Source organism: Struthio camelus, chromosome 2, assembly GCF_040807025.1.
Source record: "Struthio camelus isolate bStrCam1 chromosome 2, bStrCam1.hap1, whole genome shotgun sequence".
NCBI lineage: Eukaryota > Metazoa > Chordata > Aves > Struthioniformes > Struthionidae > Struthio > Struthio camelus.
In genome coordinates, this window is record NC_090943.1 from 34434006 (window position 1) to 34455867 (window position 21862).

Consider the following 21862-nt stretch of genomic DNA (forward strand, 5'->3'; position numbering starts at 1 on the left):
TTAAGTATCTGCAGAGTTAGGAGAACTAAAATTAGTAAACTGTGTTTTCCTTTTTTTAAAAGACTAGTACATTGTACAAAGTAGGTATGGCTGACTTTCTTGGTCTTGCAAGCCACGTAACAAAATGGTAAAGACCAGGATCCAGAAGGCATATATTGCATTCCTTAGAGAACCCCCAGAATTAGTTTATGTTAAGACAATAAAAGCTGTTGTGATTCTTAACCTCTGCATTGTGGGTAGGGCAAAGTTGGATAAATAGACAGATCCTAAGATAGCCCAGTGATGTTCACTTTGGCAATCCATGCTGCTTTCTTCTTCCTGCATATAGAATTTCTATTACCCAGTAGTCTCCTTTCCAGGACAGCCCTTTTCTTCGTTATGTGAGGTAGCACTGGTATGCGAGTAACACTTGAACTACTACGCTTTGTGTAGATGGAGGAAATACGTTCTTGCCTAATGACGAATCCATCAACACATAAACTCAATAATTTGTGCTGTGATCTCTGATTTTTAATGTACTGAATTATGAATGACCTCTCAGGACACCCATGGACAGAGCCTCTGCCAGCTACATTGGTACTTACTGCACTTCTGTGGTGAAATATTCCACGTCTCCAGTTAACAATATGTATCTGTGCTGTTGAGTACTGGATGATGACAAATGCAGTTGCTGCTTAAAAATAGGGAGAAACTCTGCTTGATCTGTATTTTTAGTTAGCTGATAAGAGTTTGGATAATATTTTTGTAAAAGAAAACATTCCAAACAAAGCATTACTTTTCTTTAGCTTAACAATTTTTCAGTTGTTGGGAATTGAAGAGAAAGTATTGGGAGACAAATTGGGCATAATATTCATATAGCAATGCTAATAAATCAAGTACATGATATAAAAAGCAAAGTCTTAAAATCCTCAGAATAGCATTTCTGTCAAATTTGTTTGGAAAAAAAGCTAGACTTCTGCTTTTGCCACATCATCTTAATTTCCTTAGGTCTGTGCTTTTTACAAAATATTTTGTGTTTATATATATAGTTGATTTTTTTTTTTTGGGTTCATGCAGAAAACAAGCAGTTTATTTCCTCTCAGTTTAATGAGCCTTTTCTTAAATATTTTTTTTCCCCTAATTTCTTTCATCCACTGATTCTGAATGTTGTAACTTTGTCATAACAGATAACATTCCTAAGCACACAAGTGGTGGTGATACAAGAGCTTAATGAGTACAGGTCTTAATGCATCCTTAAGGAGTAACAAAGCTTTTAAGCAAACAAAACCGACATGCATAGTTTACTTGTCTTAGATTTGGAAGTTCTTTGGTTCAGGATATTTGACCTGTTTTGTATTCCTGGAGCACCTAGAATGGGTCAGGTCCAAGTCCCAGCTGCCAAATGCTTTATTCTAGTATGTGAAATGCAATAAATAAAAACAACACCAAAAAAACCCTCAAGCATAACACTTTTAAGCATATTTAGATAAAAACAGGTAAAGAAAAGCTTACTATTAACTAATTTTTTGTAAGGTAATATTTATATCATCCTTTTGCATGTTTACAGTCATGGGCATGACTGAATATTTGTCTGTGTTGTTAGAAATTGCTTCAGAAAGCGTTTCTGTATGCATGGAAATATTTTTTTTGTCCCTTAAGCAAAAAGGGTTTTGCTATGCCTTTAGAAATAGCATGAACAAGATAACTTCCATGATATTGTCAGATATGTTTTATGTACTTTTCATTTGCCTCCTTTTTTTCTTCTTGTATATAGTCTGATATTATACACCAGAGTGTATTTGAATTGATTCACACAGAAGACAGACCTGAGTTTCAACGTCAGCTACACTGGGCACTAAATCCTGCCCAGTCTGCAGATTCTGGATCAAGCCTACAAGGTGAGAATGTAGCAAGCTTATATGGTTGCCTGACCAATTTTTTTAAAGCAGGTATGTGTAATATCTTAATTTAATTTTTCTTTATGAACAAAGAAATAAGTTTAAGTTTATTTGAATTTTGTGGATAATGTTTAGCCAGCAATGGAAAGCTCTGTTTCTTTTCAATTTAAATAAGCACAGCCATTCATAGCACAGCATCATGAAAATGTTCATTTTACTCTAAATAAAATATGAATTGGAAGAGTTTAATTTGGAGCATGACTGACTGAATTTCTCTCTCGAGTTTAATCAGTAGTACTGTGGTCAATAGCAAAGGTAGTGATCCTGCATGTCTATGTTGCAAACAAGCCTAGTGCAAAGTGGGCAGTGTCTCTTGCTCACATCAGAAATGAGGAAACTTTTTTTTTTTTTGTTCCCTGTATTCACCCTCAGTTTTACCACACTTGCCTTAATCATTATTTGAATGATAGAGTGATTCCTCTGAAGTAATGATCTCTTTCTATCTACCTCTGCTTACTGATCATGATGCCACATTTATTAGCATAGGAAGGTCTGCAAGACAACTGAATAGGACAGCTTTTTAAAAAACTTCTCAGGCTTGCAGATCTGTTCTGTGTCTAAGAATGTATTAAAATATTATCTTAATATAGAACAGTGCATTCCTGACTCTGTGGAAGAGTTGTGTTGCTCCACTTCTGTGGCTGTTATATGTTGTCTGCCATGTAGACCACTAATGTCCTTGGGAGTAAAAGGGGAAGAGTTATAGAAGATGGAATAGATGAACCTTTTAGACCAAACATTATGCTGATTAGCATTTCTGATTGGCACATTATTGACTGATACTTATGTGATCTGCTGTATTGAGAAGCAGTTAGGGAAAAACATATTGCTTGCATATGGAGACAGAGAAAAGGGCATTTGTTGTTGCATACTTATCTGTAATATAGGAAGTGTATGCCTGCCTAATAAAGATGACGCAACTATTGAGATGACTGTAATGCTTTGTTTTGCACAGTAGTTGTTTAAGTATTTAGGTAGAACTCTTACTATAAATTACTTAACTATATTTTTTAATGCAGAAAAAGTCTGTATTATTTTATAATAAATCTATCTCATAAAGCAACATGATTTAAAAACTCTTAGAATTTCCCATTTAATGTTTTATAGCCATGATTTGATAAGAGAAAACATAGCAACAAAGCAAATTTTATTTACTTATTTGGCTCACCTAAAGCTCCCTGTATATCAATTTCTCACTTTAGTGCCTCAGCATTGCCTTACCATCTATGGAACAGCTTACACAATCCTGTTGAAGTTATGCTGCAAGTCAATTAGTTAATATTAGGATAGCAAACAGCTGCTGGCAGTCAGAAACCATGTTTTTGTGGATTGGCTTACTCCAGAGTGAAACAGTGTTCTATAGTGCTTCAAGATTAAACAAGTGCATATGAAGTTGTAAATGCTTGTGTTTGAAAAGTATGATACCAGATTGACTTGGTGTCAGATATTACTGGATGATGGAAGTACAGCAAGTGCTGAGCAGGATTACAAGTAATAGTTGGTTTTGTACCTTGTGTTTCTAGCTTAGTAAAAGCTGCTAAATTATTTCCATGTCACAAGTAGTGTAATGTGTTTGGATGATGAAGATTTTTTAACTGAATTGGGATTTATAGTAAAGGATAATGTTATGATCATAAAGACACCCTCATTTTTGTTAGTTTAATTCATTTTTTTAATACATTCAGCTAGAATTATGTAGATATTGATGATAGGTCTAATATAAATGTACTCAGGATTTATCACAGATTCCAGCCTCAGTTTCAGAACTAATTCTGCTTCAGATGTTCACTTTGGCAATCCATGCTGCTTTCTTCTTCCTGCATATAGAATTTCTATTACCCAATAGTCTCCTTTCCAGGACAGCCCTTTTCTTCGTTATGTGAGGTAGCACTGGTATGCGAGTAACACTTGAACTACTACGCTCAAGGCGGAACTGATCGCTTCTCACTCTGTGCTCTGGTATGCTGTTCTACTGTTGGTCTCCTGAGCTGTTACAGTGCCTGTCCAACCTGTTCCTCCTAGCCCTGTTGTACTCCCAGAGAAGTTAGCAAGATTCTACTACTTTAGTCCCAGATTTTAGCTTTGGAGCATCTAGCTTGGACTGTCTTTTAAAGTGTGCCTGCTCAGCAGCAGTGAAAGGTCTTGAGCTGAAAGGAAATGAAGAGATCTCAATGCACAGAGTTTTCACACGCATCTTTCCGTAGGGTTGATGACCTCTATTGTGAGTTTCCTTGGGAACATAGATTTTTAACTCCTGTGCTATTAGTCGATTATTTTGCACCAGGATTTGTAGAGCCTCTGTGATGCTCTCTCTTTGCGTTCTTAAAATTACTGTGGAGTCAGTTCTCCAAAGTCCTGGCACTAGAAGCTGTCCTCATCATAACCTGCCTGCCTGGGAAACTGCACCAGTATTCCTTTTATAAGTGTAGGAAGCTTGAGGTTAAAGCCCATGCCCTGCCACAAGGGTCAGGCTTCTCTTTCTTTGAGCCCCTTTCCGTCATCTCCCAAGCTGTGTTGCTTCTCCCAACTGTATTGCTTCTTCCAGCAATGTCCTGTACGGTTCTTGGAAACTGCCACACTTTAGTAGGGAAGTTGGCAGGCATTTCAGAGAACTCGGATAGGATATGAGCATTTAAATCCCAGCTCTGTATTTGGAAGGATAATCTAGGATGTCCGAATTGGAATTTTTGAAGGTGGAGTTGGAGCTTTCTGTTTCCCTGATAGCGTTGTTTCACACTGCTTACTACTTTGGAAAGAATCTGAATCATTTCAGCTCCTCTTGGAGAAGCACTACCTCAGAGTATGTGTTGAAAACTCTTACCAGTAATTAGGCAATTCAAAAAAAAAAAAAAATCTATATTAGTAGGAAGTAAGGAAGTATGCTTGCTTTTGTTTGTTGAGAACCACATATATGCTAAGGAAGGGAATGTTTTTTATTTTCTAATATTAAAATCAGATGGCAACCATCCTGGACTGAATTCTCATTTCTGTAGATCAGCTTATAAAGGGTGGCTGTGGCCTATACTCAGTTCTGCGGATGGCTGTAACTTCAGGATGTCTCTCTTGATACGCACTCTTGATCAGCTAGGCCTCTGTTTCTATTTCTCTGTACCTTGAGGTCTGTTCATCAAAAATCAGTCTTGGATAGCAGTTCTTTTGGTGGAGGGAGGTGAAATTTATTATCTGAAAAGCTGGAAAGCTGAACGTTATTGTTGGACTGCAGTGGCCTTTAGGTTACCAGGCCTCTTGGTAAGCTATCAGCAGCCTCATTTGGCACCAGTTCGGGGCCTTAAGTTAACAGGAGATAAATTAAACTGGCTGTTGATCATGACTACTTTTCCTTTGGAATTGATTAGCTGTTGTACAAAGCACCTAGCCATTCTATACATTTGCCCAGCTGTTCAGGAATTATGTTCCAGAGAACATAATGTGGTGTGTAATTAGGTGACATGCTATCTCTGACTTCATCTTCTAAGTCTGGAATATGGAATCTTTCTCAAGACCTATGGTCTTGTTTTGTCCATAAATGACAGTCAGTTCCCTCAGAAAATATGGAATATTTTACTATACTACTTGTGTGGGGTTTCTGGCAGAGTGAACACATGAGCAAATGCATCTAATTTTCTTTTAGTCAAAGCTGTGTGTTTAGCACTTTAAAACAGCATTTCCCACTGCTGTAGTTCTCTTTAATTTTTTTGTATGTATGAATTACTAGGGAAAGACTAGTTTGCGGTTTATACATATGTATTACAAACAAGATCACTTTGCTAAATTTGCTTTGAAAAGACATGGTATGGTATCTATGTATATGTAGCCTCATGTAGAACATATGCATTCTATCAGCAGTTTATTGATTTACTTTGTTTTTACTTTATATTCCAAATGTTTAAGTCTGTTTCCTAAATGCCACTTAGTAGGAAATGCTTGTCCTAAGGCGGCAATAGAGCATCATGTTGTCATCCTAGTTGTCATTCATGTTGTTGGGTAGGTTGTCTTGATTTGGTTGTTTTTTACATAGTACATGTTTCAGGTTCCTGTGGAGAGGCAGCTACAGTGTTTTGTTCATCAGCACAATCCAGGAGAAATATTCTTTATTATTTAGTGGCTTTTTTCTTTTATCATTTATTAGAGAAAGTGCTTACATCTCTTTATTGTGATTCTCTAAAAGTGCTTTCTTTTATTTAGTGCTACAGATGGCTTTTGCCTGGGTGTTTGGAGAGTGACCACTTCATAGTCTGATACCATCTACTGAGCTTTAGAGTACCGAGTTCCTATAGTTGGGTGCCTAATTCCATTTTGAAGATCCGACCCTTGCAGCAATGGGGATGTCCTGTCATCTGTTGAGACCTCTCTGTTTTCTGTGACTGATTCAGAGTTTAGCTTGTTGACTAAAATAATGAATCAAGTCCAAAGTTTAAAAAGAAATGCATGCAGTTTTGGAATCCTATAGCCTGTAAAACAATCCCATCAGAAGAACTGGTACTCAGCATAGTGTTGTAATCAGTAAAGGTTCTGAGGATGTTTCTAGTTTACATTGTTCTTGTTCAGGTCATGGCCTGAGGCTTTGTTTATGGGACGGAAGATGATTTGTTATAGATAGCCTTCACTAGGTGTTCTTCTAAAAATAATCCTTATAAATAATCCTTTCCTGTAGGAGATAATGGCTTTTCACAGCCAGCAACCTATTATAACCCAGACCAACTTCCTCCAGAGAATTCTTCCTTTATGGAAAGGAATTTTGTCTGCAGGTTACGGTGCCTCCTGGATAATTCATCTGGGTTCCTGGTGAGTATAGGATTATGTAAAAACTTCCAGCTATGCCTAAAAGTTGGAAATTTACAGCATCCTTACAATATGTATAGCAACTTACTTTATTTGTTAAGTCTCTGTAGATATCTGAGCTGCTTGAACCAGTATATTTCAGCTAATGACACTAAATGGCAAGTAATAGTTCTATTCCTGGGTTGCCCCAGGAACATATATCATGTTATTATAGTTAGTCTCAAGTTCCCTCATTTCTCATGGCTCAGGTTCCGCTGTGAAATATGAATCTGCTCTTGTGAAGTGCTGTATGATTTATGGATTAACAAGCCCTATTTTCCGTTTGGTATCTTGAAATAAGTTATAGTTAATAATTAACAGAACAAACTTTTCCCTTATTTGGGAAAATCTGCTTGCTCTTTTTAATACGCTTGTTGATTGTCAATTCTGTGGTTTTTAAAAGAAATAACGTGGGTTTATCGTCCTCTACGTGACTGCCTACCAATAGAATTATTTAAAAAAAAAAATCTGTAATTTTATACTTTATGCTAATGATTGGCAAGAGTGCAAGAGAATTAGTAAATGCTCTGTTAATTAGATGTTAGAAGATCCAACTGGCATTTGCTATTAAATGCATTTTTTTCAAAAGAACCTTTGCATTAGTTCTTTTTTCTAGTGAATTTATTAGTAGATCTCTAAGTGAAGTAGACATAACAATAGTAGTCTGAACTTTTTAACTATCATGTGTATCGTGCTACAGAGCTTGAATCTAATGGATCTGAAAGAAAAAGATATAAATTTTAATTCACATCCGAAACATCTGACTCTTAAATATCTCCAATATGTAACAGTTACTTCTTTCCTCATCCTAAGGCCATGAATTTTCAAGGGCGATTAAAGTTTCTCCATGGACAAAACAAGAAAGGGAAGGATGGCACTACTTTGTCTCCTCAACTTGCTCTATTTGCAGTAGCTACTCCTTTGCAGCCACCATCTATCCTTGAGATACGAACCAAAAATTTCATCTTCAGAACTAAACATAAACTGGATTTCACGCCCATCAGCTGTGATGCAAAGTAGGTATAAATTCTTCTGCACAGAACTTTAAATCATTTGCTGATGAGAGAGGTTTCAAATATGTATTTGAAATATAAAGCTGGTTACTATTTCAGTCAATACTAATGATTGTTTAGGATCTGGTAGGATTTTTCTCTTCACCCCTGCTAGTTAATAAACAGAAATGGAATTGTTTTAGTGTACTTCCTTGAAAATTCATATTGCCTTCTGTCTCTAGACCATTAAAAAAACAAAAAGACAAACCCCAGACTATATTATCCTACCGTAACAGAACACTAATGAATTAGGGAAGGAGAAAAGTTTAATGTTTAAATCTGGGTGAAATTCAGTCTTTAGAACTGATACAACGAGTCTTGGATTCTGTTCTATATGCCTGTTATCCCCTTCAGTTCAAACAGATGTAAAATACAATGGAAATGGAATTTATTACAAATTAAACAAATGAAGTCCTCTTTATACTGTGACTTTGACCCATTTCCAAACCATTCTTTTTCTTTATAAAAACTGGAAACACTACCATGTTACTAGATCAACATAATACAACTATGCATCAACATGGCAAGAAGCCTGTTAAGATACTTCCTTATGTAAAAGAAAAGCCTCTGACCTTCCTTCCTCCTTCCCTCCTTCCCTCCCTCCCTCCCTGTTTTTAACTGACAAGGCTTTCAGTTTTCAATGTGAGTTTGGTTTTTTTTTTTTTTTTTTTTTCCGTACCTACTTTACAGAATAATGCGGGGTCAGATTATTCAGTTTCTTGTCTACTGATAAACCAAAATGCTTTTCTTGGGTTATAGAAACCATATCAGTAGAAGTTATGTTCGTTTATGAACAAAATGTTATTGCAGCCTTTTCTCTTTTTAATTTTTCCTTATACCTTACCTGAAACCTTCAATTTTGTCTTATTTTAAACTTTTTCATGTATTGTTCTCCTTCCTTATTTTTTCCATTCTTTTCTGTTTATCTTTGGATACCCATCTCTTTCTTTCACATCTGTTTCAATCTCTTTTCTACTATTTCATTCTTTCTATCATGTATCTCACAGAGATCTCTCAGATTCTGTAGAGTTCTTCTTACTCTCCCTGACCTCTAGTAAAGTACTCTTCTAGTCATATATGACCTTCATAGCTATTGCAAGTAATCGTTTTAGGACGAATGAAATACGTTTCTGCTGGAACTTTGAGGAGCTTAGGTGAGTAGTGGCTGGATGTGAAGTGGCATGATGGCTCATGCTTTTTAAGTTGCAGAATGAGGTCTAAAATATCCAGTACTTATTTAAAGGCACATGTTTGGGTTTTATGCAGCAGAAAGAGAAGTGAATTGCAGCCTAGTTGGCATGACTGAATTTCTGCCTCACGCTTTGAGGGGAGGTGAGACACATCGTAGGCAATCGTCTTATATGCAAACACAGCAGCCCAAAGCACTCGGTAGCAAAAGGGATATAATTCTGCAGTATACCTCTAACTCTAATTTTAAATTACAAAATAAATAACTTAATCAAGAAGGTTTAGATAACTAAAGTTAGGCTGCTACTTAATTGTACTTGCAAGCAGCTACAGGTAAATGCTATAAAATAGGGCCAAGCGAACAGTATCTTTCATTGCAACAAATGGGGGCTGCCTGCTGTAACTGAATAAGTGGGCAATAATACATTCATTAGTTCAAAACATGGAATTAGGAGCCTACCTTAATTCTAGACATACTATTTTTCTAATGATCTAAAAATTTTGCAAACCTATTTCAAGTCACTGAAGCCAACTTGGCGAACTAGTTAAAGTTTCATGATTTGTTCACTATTTTTTTTATTAGACCTCTCATACTTCTGCAGACAACTGATGTTGCAAGAATATGTTGTTGTTTATATCTGAAATGTTTTAGCCATAATTGATTTGTTTGGCATTCATTCTGTAAGTTGGCTCATCAGCAGTGCTACAGTTTCTTATTTTTACCTTTCAGAGGAAAGGTTGTCCTGGGATACACTGAAGCAGAGCTGTGTATGAGAGGAACGGGATACCAGTTTATTCATGCAGCTGATATGCTTTATTGTGCTGAAAATCATGTCCGAAGTAAGTTTCATCCTGTAAGAAAAGCTGAAAAAGCAAAGCATTAGTTATATTCAGGCTGAAAAATATTATGAAGCATAATGAAAATTAATCTCGCCATTAACAAAAAACACCATTGACTTTATGTGACTTTTCCCTCCTTATGAGTTTATACTAGATGCAGAAATATTTAATATTCCTATCTAGACCCTTTTAGTTCAAATATCCCAGGTTCTGTCACATCTTGCTCTTTTCACTTCCTTCTCTGCGCAACCCGACTTCTGCTATTTCAACAGCTTCCTTTTGGCCAGAGGGACTATTTTAAAGATAGCTTTCCCGTTGGGAAATAAATAAAAGCGTTTTCGTTAGAACTCAGTGTAAGATTTTTTTTAACAACAGTTAACCACTAAATTAGCATGCTAGTATCCTATGAATTTTTGTTATTGAGTCTGTTACTGTTGTTTTGTTACTTGTAACATATTTGTCTTTGGAAGTTAGAGAAACGTCTTCAGGATATTTTGGTGGTGTTTCTCATTTATTGACCTCTCTTGAAAAAATGTTCAAGTTCTTCTGTCCCTTTGTATACAATTAAATAAATCTCATTAGTAGCTTAGATTTAACCTATATTAAGCAGATATTCTATTTCAGGGATAGCTCAATCACTTTTGTCCTATATAACAGACCAGCACTAGAAGTGGTGATGGCAGATGGAACTAAAAGTTTCAGTAGCCTATCAGGTTTGGGGTATTTGTTTATTCCAAAACTAACTAACTAAAATGAAAAGAGGAAAAGGTTTCCAGAACAGGATATACTGAAGGTTCACTTTGTTTTAAAACTGTTTTTCTCTATTTTGTGGTGCTAAATTAAAAAAGAAATCTTCTTTTAGTGAAGATTATTCTGTTAGGATTCTTAAACTTTCCTTCTGTATTTTATTTCTTTTTTTTGTCTAGAAATACAGCAGCTTCCGTAGCGTACAACTAAAATGACAGTATGCTTGTGAAGCATTGCCGGTAAAGTGATAGAAAGTGGGAGTGGAAAATGCGTTTTGAAATAACTCTACATTAATCATCAAAATGTGAAAGAACTTGGATTAAGAATTAATGCGTTTTCTAATTGTCTAAACAGTAGTCACCTTTCAGCTGTAAAAGACTTCAGCTTTTGTCATTTGCATGTTTTAATATTTAATAATCTCTGCTACTGCAAAAATAATGGATAAGGCTGTATATAGGATTTGCCATTCGGCAGTGAATCTTACAATTAATTGTAATTTTTGACTTTTATATTTACCAGTAATGAGACATCCTTAAAGTGATCCATCATCCTGTTTTGCGAGGAATAAATTAGAGCTGCACCGAAATGGAATAATTGAGGACATGAAATTGTGAAATTGCTCTATAAATGAGATTACCCTCATGACATGTCAGGTTTTCCTAATTGTGTTCACTCGACACTAAACAGCATGTTTGCCCTTGATTAACTCTAGTGATGAAGACTGGAGAGAGTGGAATGACTGTGTTTAGGCTTCTAACCAAAGAAAATCGGTGGGCCTGGGTTCAAGCAAATGCACGCCTTGTCTACAAAAATGGAAGACCAGATTACATCATTTCCACACAGAGACCTCTTACGTAAGTCATCATTGCACTCAAAAACTGAATTCTATTGGTTGATCTTGTTGATGTTCAGAATGAATTATTTTTAAATAAACCCTCTTTAAATCTTGAACTCTGAAAGAGATTTTCTTTTTCATTTGCTAACAAATGTTGAAAAGAATTTTGCCATTTCAGTACCTGTGTGGCATAATCTTCCCTTGTGTGAAACTCCTGATATTTCAATTCTTATAAAGAATAAGAGTAGTGGTACAATCAAGTTATTCCATCCAACTTATTTTTAAATCAGTACCCTAGTTTGCCAAAATTAAGAAATGCAACTGCAGTTGTGCAGAGAAACAACATATGACATACAGAATTAAGTTCTTTATGGTCGTGAACTGAATTCCAGATAAGGTAGAATTAAGCATTATTATACAAATTAAACATCTTTTGATGAGAAGTTTGTAAAAAGGAGAAAAGTAGATACTTCAGTATTGAAGTATTAATTTACTTACCCTATCAAGAAAAACATAATGCATGGAACAAAGTCCTCTTATGTTCATTTCAGCTCATAATGCACAGAAAATGGTGCATGCTCTCTAGGTTTAATTACAAATGTAATACGTAAGGCTGGTGTTATAGACATAAGCTCCTTATATCATAATCTGCCTCTTGGTTTTACTCAGCCAAGTTGAGCTGGAATAACTAGGAATTTGAAGAATGCCTACAGATAGAACTGTAGGGTTTGGGGTTTTTGCTTTGGTTTTACATTAATTCCAAGGGAGAAAAAATGGTTATGGCTATAATTGTTAATAGTGCTGCAGGATTATGCTAAATTTTTTTATTTATTTTCAGAGAGGAAGAGGGGACAGAACATCTGCAGAAGCGTAACATGAAGTTGCCCTTCATGTTCACTACTGGCGAAGCCGTGCTATATGAGGTAACTTTCCCTGTGTCAAGCCTTATGGATCCTTCTCAGCCGAAGAATAAAAGTACCGCAGGAAAAGCTGCTGCTGCCAAAGCTACGCTGCACAAAGATTCTGTGGATCCAAACTCCCTTCTAGGTGCCATGTTAAGGCAAGATGAGTCTGTGTACCTCTGCCCTCCAGCATCAAATAAACTTTCCTTTGAGCGGAACTTCTTTACAGACAGCAGGGATGAATTGGGCAATGTTATTAGCAGTGACTGGCCAGATAATCTCTTACCTGCTGGAAACCACAACATTCTGAAACAGGAGCTAATGGAGTGTTCCCAAGACAGTAATATGCTACTTCCTGAAGACAGTGCAGCACTCTTTCAAGATAATAAAACCAGTGATTTGTACAGCATCATGAAAAATCTGGGTATTGACTTTGAAGATCTAAAATGTATTCAGCAGGATGAGGAGTTTTTTAAAACTGAGTTGTCCAGTGTGGATGATATTGGAGATATCGATATAACGGATGAAATTCTGACTTATGTTCAGGATTCCTTAAACAGTAAGTCTGACTTCTTATATTCAGGTTGTGAACAGCAACAGTCCCTGGTTCAGAATGCTGGTTGCTTGGTACAGCAAGAATTCAATCAGCATCAACTTCTTCAACACCAGAAACAGCTTGTGGAGCAGCAGCGGCAGCAACAGCAGCAGCTCTGTCAAAAGATGAAGCACATGCAAGTCAATGGGATGCTCACGAACTGGAGCTCTGGCAGCAGTATGCCTTTTAGCTGCTCCCAGCAGCAGTCTGAGCAATGTGTATTTCCTGGCATGCATGCCACTGCTCCAGAGTTCTCTTACAAATCAGAAGTAAATACTGCACCTTATGCATGTAGGCAAGAGTTTATTCCTTACAAACAGCCCACAGCCATGATGCCACAGCTTTCTAATCTTACTCAAATGGATTTCCCTGTAGCAGGTTTTGACAGATCAACCTATTCTGCTTCTTCCAACTTTGAGGATTTTCTCAGTTGTTTGCAGCAAGTCCCTGAAAATCAAGAGTGTGGGATAAACTCCGAGTCAGTTATGCTAAATCCTCAAACATGCTATGCAGGTGCTGTGTCTATGTACCAGTGCACGCAAGAAGCACAGCCCAGCTGCGTAGATCAAATGCAGTATGATCCAATGACAGCAAGTCAACAAGTATTGTTGAACAAGGTATGGTGAAGGGTTGTTGTGTTGTTTGCATTTTGAATCGATGTTTTATTGTTTTAGATGACTTGTGGGGTGTGGAGTTTGTTACAATTGAATCACCATGTTTGAAACTCATGGCTTAGCAGTGAGTGAAGGTTCCTGCTTCGTTTGTTCATGAGATTGAACAAAGTTGCATTTGTCATGTCCGTATGTACATATGTCCACATCCTGGTAGCTTTCAGAATTGTCACCTCTCTTTGGCAGTATTATACTTGAACAACACTGTGAGGCTACTAGTTTACTGAACCAACTAGAAATGTTCCCTGTACAAGATAGGAGCAAAGAATCTTAAACTTGCTTATGTGAATTTTGTAGAGGAATGGAATGAGGTCAGTACTACTGTATGGCAGATTTATTTTCCTGAAATATATTTTAAGTTTCCAGAAAAATCTCTAGTTTTTAAAATGTTACAATAGTCCCTAGCTACTGAGATTCTTAGATGATTTTAGAATTGTTTTAAATATCAGATCATAATATTTCATGCAAGTTATGTTACAAACTATTGCATTTTATAAACGTGACAGTGATGCAGAAACATTTTCATAATACAGCTGTAAACAAAGGTCAGCTTGTTCTTCAAGCTTCTGTTTAATTTATGTCTGCTGAAGACAAAAGAGGAGGATAGAATTATATGCACAGTAGAGAAGTTGAGCCTTTTACACATTGTGCTAAGGAGAATGTGCCACAAAAGCAGTAGAAGATGGAGGAGCATGGTTCTACCACAAACTGCAGTTTTTAAGCACAGTTCTTCATAGGTATAATTAACTTAGAAATAATTCTAAATTAGGAGTTCCCTTACTAATTGAAGATTAAGTGTACTGAAATACTTTAGATTGTAACATTCATTTCTGTTAATGCTGCTCAAGTACAGAGATGCAATTCTTTTTTTTTCCTCCAAGAGTTTATATTCTAGAGTACTGATCCTGCAAATGCTTATGCACATGCATAAGCATTTACAGAATTAAGGTATTAATTGGCATTTAACCTACACAAGACAGGGATGAGGAATGCAAACAGAACACGTGCAGTTTTTTGGTATGTATAATTACAAATGCAAAGCATCTTTTTTTAGAACTGTTTTACTAGTGGAAGAATTGTGCAATTACGAAAATTCTATATAAAACACTTCATGATGACTAGCTTCTGCCCAAGTATCCAAGGACTGAAATAGCATGAAGTTGCTTTGGCAAAGTACAGTGAGGAAGCTTGCACAGCACTTGGCTGTACAGTGCCTGGCTGTGGTCAGTGCTATTAATCTTTCATAGTCCTTGATAATAGGGTTGAAAAGCATTTCCGAGGTCAGCCAAGTTCATCCCTGTAATAGTACAGAATTGTTTTTTGCAAAAAATCTGTACTGGTATAGGTCATCAGTTTTGAACTGCCAGCACGTAAGTTATTGCACCTTCTACTTTTTAATAGTTGATTTAAAATATATTATTTTGTAGATTATTTTGTTGTTATTCTGCCTTAATCATTTTTGTTATGCCCACTTTGTTACCTTTTCCTGATTACCTTTTGTTCTCCTCTACCTATAAAAAGGAGTACTGACTAAAACAACATATCTACATGCAATAAATGAATAAAATAATTTTTTTTATTCTTAGTAGAATGTTGTGCTGCAATAGTAATGTTCCTTTTAACTTGATTGTCAGAAAAAATGGACAAAGGTCACTTGTGAAAAATTATTCTTCCTTAAACCATTTGGAGGCACATTCAGCCCCTTCTGCTGCGGTTTGCCCATGCACTATGGGTCTGGATAGTGTTGCATGAGGGAGAAGCCTCATGCAGAACTGATGTTAAACTTGTCCGTGTTAGCTCTTGTTTACCTGTGAAGAGACCAGCTGAATGTTTGTTCAAAGGCACTTAAAAGAACAACATGTTTCTTGGTGAGATGATGAAGGATTTTCCACCTGCCCTTTTTGTAAAAGAGTAATCGTAGATAGCTGATAGCTATCTTCAAGTCCTTACAGGTCCGAAACCTATTTATGCAAAATGAGGGGAGCATTGAGGGAGGAAGAAACTGCTCGTTCCTAGACCAAATAGCACTGACTTTTGTAGCCCATACTGCTAGATACTGTTCACGTGACTTTTAAAAAAAAGTCTATTGTATCAGACTGTACCCAGTTTTGAATTGTAGTTGCATCTGCCAATTAATATTTATTTAGATTCAGGACAAAGTAAGGCGCCAGTGAAAAACAGTGAAAATTGTGTTATGTTTAAAATTGTTTTAATCTAGAAACCTATTCTAATTTTACCCAGAAATGTCATTACTCCAAGGAAAGGTAACCCTGTGTTTGCATGTGCTTGTAGTACAGAGTTTGTATTTAGTCTTGTATCACAGGAGTTAAGAGAAACTTAAAATATGTGAACCCGAACGAACTAATAAGTCAAAAGTAGTTACTGCATTAGAGTTAAAATCTTGTAAAATGCCTTCTATGCCAAAGCCGAAGTGGTAAACAGTATAGATTTGTTTATTGTAAGTAGGGAGAATGTACCACCGCTTATGGTAATAAAATTATCAAGATTTGATTACTATTAAGGATGTGACTAAATAAATCAAATATTACTGTTCTGAGCCTCCATTCGCTAAGGCAAACCAAAGCAGAGCGTTCTTTGGATTTAGCATCCCAGCATCCGAATCAGTTGGAGGTTAGAGTCTGGTTAGAGGACAGACGTCTGTTACATGAGTCATAATTCCTATTGTTTTATCATCCTTCCAACCCCAGTTGGTTTCCCCATGAAAAGAAGGGGGGATTAGAAAGCCGGAAGGGACCATTGTGGTTATCTTCTTTGACCTTCTGCTTAACTTGTAACTCATCGGTCTTACCTAAACTAATTCCTATTGAACTTGTGCATCTGTGGTAGGACGACAGCCAATGTTGGCTGAAGATATTTTCAATGATGGAGAGGGTAGAAAGGCCTTTGATAAATTGGTGGTTTGTTTTAGATCAGTGTTCCTTGAATGAACAGGAGAAAACCCTTGCCAGTTACTAGAGTCTGTGCAGAAAACTGTGTTATAAATTTTAATGAGTGTGCTCATCTTATTAATGAAGAATACTGAAATAATCTAGTTCTGAAGGAGCGGTTGCCGGAAGTTATCTAGTTTGTGTTGTCCTATCAATCTTTAAAAGTATATGACATCTTTAGATTACAAACATATTCACATGGGGATAGTCTAGTTATTTAAAAACTTGGAATAACTATGCACAGTTACAGTCAAATGTCAAAGATCTGACTAGCAGGAAAAAAAAACCAGTTTCTAGCAGCCAGCATAGTTTGGCAGATGAATGAATGGATATAATATATGTTTTAAGGAAGAATCTTGAATGAGTAAGTGAATATTTCTGAAACAAGCTACTCCCAAAGAGATGATGGGGATGTTTAAAATACTTTATTTTCCTTGCATGATTGAATGGAGTATTTTGGAGATAATGTAAATTTTCCATAGTATGACAGGAAGCATTACATCAATTGATTAAAATAATCCTATGAACAGTTATGTCAAGACTGATGAAAGCCATTCATTGCTTTTACTTGTCTTTGTCAATATGAAGATCATTTGTCAAAAAAGCCCACCGTAAGACAGCTCAGCATGTGGATAGAGTGCAGTACACTTCAGTGTGCAAAGAGGGCTGAACATTCCTTCCTGGAAGAAGAACCATGAAGCCTGGGTTGCGTTGCAGATATTAAAATATGCAAATCGGTGACTTTTAAAATGTAACCGCTGGAAGAGGAATTTAGAAGTACTTAATCAGCCTGTACCTTCTACAAATGTAGAAGGTACTGTACTATGTTTTAGATTCTGACCACATAACGCTCCTTTCATTAACCAGAAGTAGAATTACCATAAAATTCAGCAAGGGTAGGTTTCTGGTGATTCACACCTCACTTTAAATCAAATTAACTTTATACCATTCATCATTTAAAAAAAAAGAAACTTTAAAGCTATTCATTATGTTTTAAGATGATCTCATTCAGTTTGTGTATTTAAGAGATTTTTAATAACTTTTAAACGAATCAGTTGCCCATACTAAGCATTTATATTGTCTTTTTTCCTGCAGTTCCAAAATGGTTTCAGTGGAGGAAATGGAGATGAAGCCTATCCCTCTCAGATAGATATGATCAGTAATACACAGACTGCCACACATCTTCAGCCTCTTCATCATCCGACAGAACCTAGATCCTTCTCAGATTTGGCATCTAGTGGATTTATGTAATTCAGATCCAGAGTTCCATCTGTGATTTTTGTCTGGACATCAAGCTACTCTGAGGAAAAGCTTGATAAGTCCACCTTTGAACATTGAGCTTTAACAGCTAAATTACATATTGAGAATTTGAGGTTGGTTGCACTATATATACTAGTAGGATATGTAATCCAAGACCTAACTTCGTAGGGTAACAGGTGGAATGAAAACTTTTGACTAAAAGTATGCATGTGCTGTTTTCCATCAGACTGACTGTGTCATTGCAGTATGGATTGCATATGTACTACATACTATGTCATGCTACACAACATAAGATAAGGCAAATGGTTTTATTGTTTAGAAAAATAATTGGGCACTTTACAAATAGCATCAATGGCACAAGGAAGATGATTTCACACTTGGATTAATTATTTCCAGACTTTATTTAAAAAAAAATTAAGCTCTGAAATAATGAGAATCAAAAGCACTTAATTTTACTATGTACTAAGCTCTTTAATCACTTATTTTGTATTTAAATCCTTTTGTTTTAAGTCTCCATGTCTAGCACTTTAATAGCAGGCTTAACACAAGGATATGATATGCAACTTCAGGTTTTCTATGAAACAGATCCCTTGCATTCCTCCTTATATTGTCAACCTCAAGTGCCTCACAGTTTAGCCACCTTCTTTCTGAAGGAAGCTTATTTTAGAAAAACTCACCGTTAATGTCATCCATATTATGTGAACTTTTATCTAACATCTACAGTGCTACTGGCTGTATCTTTTTTTCCTAAAGATAATTTGTTAGCGTTTGACTTTATCTGTGGATTTGTTACACTATTATTTGGAGGTTTTTAATGTTCTGAATTTAGTTCAGCTAATGAATTTTGGTTTATTCTGTACTGCTTTTCTGCTTTCTTCAGGTTATACAGGGTATATTAAAAAAGCAGATTTTGCTGAGGGGGAGGAACCGTTCCTCAGGATTAGTTTTAGGTTATCAATGCTGAAAAACATGTGCCTTATCTTGTGTTAAAACACTCATAATGTTCTTTAGAAATAATACAAGGCTGCTCTATGCAAATACTTTCATGTAAAATGGATATTGAAAAGGATTACATTTGAAATAAGGGGAAAAGGAGTCTCAATGACAGTTAGTATTAAGGTTTACTTTTGTACAAAAAAAAAAGAACACTGAGTCACATTTTGATCGGCTGCAGTTTTTAATGGTCATAGTAGGGAAAGGGCCCATTCTTGTTAAATATTATCCCTAGCAAATTGCACTGCAAAGGACAGAGAAATTATTCTTTTTATGTATGTGGATCCACTTTAAAAGCTTTGTGCAAAATATGAAATGAAATGAAAAAAAATAGTTCATTAGATAATTCTCTGTGTAATAAGAGGATTTTTTTTAATTTTTATTTTCAGGAAAATCCCATCTGCAAAACATCAATCTGTTTTGTTTTTTTATCTGAGAGGATTGTTAGAATTGTAGACACCAATGTTTGGTGCAAGATAGTCTACATGAAAAATATAGAAATGTGTATATGTTCAAAATATTTCATACTCTTGTGTGCTGTATAGTACATATATAATAAAATGTCTTTGTAAAATATTTTAAACCAGTTAATTCTAAAGTGTTACATCATTATATGTTAAGAACAATTTTATTACATTTGTTATATATAACATAACATGGTAATGTAGCCAGTTTGTTTAAAACAGAGCAAAAGTAAATCAGCTCCCTCCAGACAGTTGTTAATATTGTTTAATACATAGACAATCACTTAAAATTGGAATTCTTTCTTATTTGAAAAATGCTTTCTGTGAGAAAGAATGCATCTTCTTCCATTCTGTGATACAATATGCTAAGCCAGACTTCTAATTCAGTTAAAACTTTTCAGATGAATGCTTTCAGCAGTTCTTTTAAGTGAAATTACCGTATGTGAAAGGGACATTAAGGAAGCAATTACTATTCAGGAAAGCCCATAAAGAAATTGTGGGTTGTAATACAAGGTTACTTTCTTTAACGTTTCAGATTTTGTTTTTAGTACAAGACATCACTGAAAGATTTAATTAATATCATTTGAATTAATTTGTCATCCTAACACATTTTATTTAAGGTCTTGTTTTAAAGCAATATCTGAAACGTCTTCCATATCTAGTTAGTGTATCATGTATGAATTTTAACTTGAAAATTAGAAAAATGCTTAAAGGTTCAAAGGGATAATGTATGTTTTACATCTCATAAACCAGTATATATCCTTTTTATGAGTTTAGTTAAACCAAATACACGTTGTCCTATCACTAAGTGCCAAGGATGCAGTACTATAACTGTGCTGCCCTACTTACTGTAAACAATTTAGTTGTTTATATGCATAATATCAGCTTATTTTGTGCATTATCTTATCTGTACAACATTGACTGTATTAGTGCACTCTTGATCTGCACCAAATTGTTCCTAAAGTGCACAGATGTTTCTAAATTGGATCTCTATTAGCCCTTCAAGTCTGTTATAAATAAGATATAACCCAGTGTTAATCAGTATTACTGTCCATTTTTGTACAAGTTTTCATAGCTTGTTTTTCTTTCCAGTTCTTTTCTTTAATTTGCTATGCCTGCACATACCATGCAATACATTTATTGTGCTAAGGTATGGTTTTGTAGTGCTCTTGCTGATCTTCAATAAAGTTTGTAAGACATAATATATGGTAATAAAATAATCACTTGAATGTAACTGAAATGTATGTTCTCTAACTGCATAAGTGTTTGATTTCAGCAGTATACAAAGAGATAGATTATCGTACAGTTGCTAATATCTTTTTAGAGCTCATCATCTAATAGTTTACAAAACTGCTGTTGCTTACATTGCTGTGGACTTTGCACTCCTCTGAATGCTAGATGCAAATACAATGTATATAATTTAGAGTGTGAATGTGTATTCATCCATGGAATGAGTATTTTCCTTTTATATTTGCATGAAAATGAAGTTATTAATAAACATTGTAAATAGTAATCTACAAGTAGCAGTTGGATTCAGTAAACAGCCTGCTCCCAAGAAACTTGAGTTTAGAGAGCCCAAATTATTCTCATGTGAGTTTTTTCTACCTCTGTAAGGTCTCTGCTGGCTTTTAGTTTTTTTTTTAAATTACTGTCTAGAATAAGAACCCAACTCCACTTTTAATATTTTATTCTCTCCTTTGACTAAGTCCACAAATTACTTATTCTTTCACCTTCCTGCCCAAATTCACACTCATAAGAATACTTTCCTTCAAGCTGACACTTCTAGTGCTAAATAGGTAATGCTACATCAAAATAGCTTTAGACTTCCAGAATACCATTTGGCTTCTAGAACTAATTATGAAAGTCCACCTATCGTAATCTTTGTGCAATGATTTCCAGCATGGACCATATTTTCCTCTTTGTTTCTGTTGCTCCAGGGAGCACAATTTGCATTGATTGGTCACCAGCAGGTTTGAGCCAGCTCTCCAGATAAACAAATATCCATTCTTCCTCTCAAGGAGGTTCCGGTATATCCGGTGGTGGGCCTAGGTTTTGATATATCCTCTATCATTTAAAGTTGGTCTTCGTAATGAGTAGGACCATTATTGTAAGGTGTGTTTAGCCAAGTGCAAAATACTTAAAGATGCAACCAAAAGATGTAAAATTAAAAATGTGATCAGTCTGTTGAATAATGAGAAGGATTCTTCTTCAATAACCTAACCTTTCTAGTCAAGTTCCAGCAGGCCATTTTTTTATTGTTAAATAAAACTATATGCAATTTAGTTTCCAAACTAACCAGCTTCTGAGGAAGGGAGAGTTTCCTCAACATTAAAATCACTGTGTTCTTTATAACTTATGATGAAGCCAACAGGCCCTTATCTTCTTTTGAATCCAGCCTGCAAATAAAAGTGTAAGCAATATTCCTAAATGACTAACTTCACCCAGTTTTTCACACAAATACAGAGATTGTGCACGCATGACTGGGTGTCTAAGGCCCATACAGAGCAGTCAGTAAGATGAATTTCTTTACAAGAATCAAAAGAGGAAGCCTGAGGAATACTAGTAGTAACTGGAATCCTTCACACTGTACACAAACAAAAATATTTAAT

General features: G+C 35.6%; 1 protein-coding gene across 1 annotated transcript in view; it reads left to right on the forward strand.

Annotated features, from left to right (window-relative positions):
- Positions 1 to 20676, forward strand: part of AHR (aryl hydrocarbon receptor) — a 69105-nt gene extending 48429 nt beyond the window's left edge. Inside the window, 8 exon segments of the mRNA XM_068935034.1 lie at positions 1754 to 1877; positions 6592 to 6722; positions 7572 to 7774; positions 9729 to 9838; positions 11298 to 11439; positions 12259 to 13534; positions 17632 to 17712; positions 17714 to 20676. Of these exon segments, the coding sequence (XP_068791135.1) occupies positions 1754 to 1877; positions 6592 to 6722; positions 7572 to 7774; positions 9729 to 9838; positions 11298 to 11439; positions 12259 to 13534; positions 17632 to 17712; positions 17714 to 17812 (2166 nt within the window). The 3' untranslated portion in view covers positions 17813 to 20676.
- Positions 20677 to 21862: the final 1186 nt, after the last annotated feature.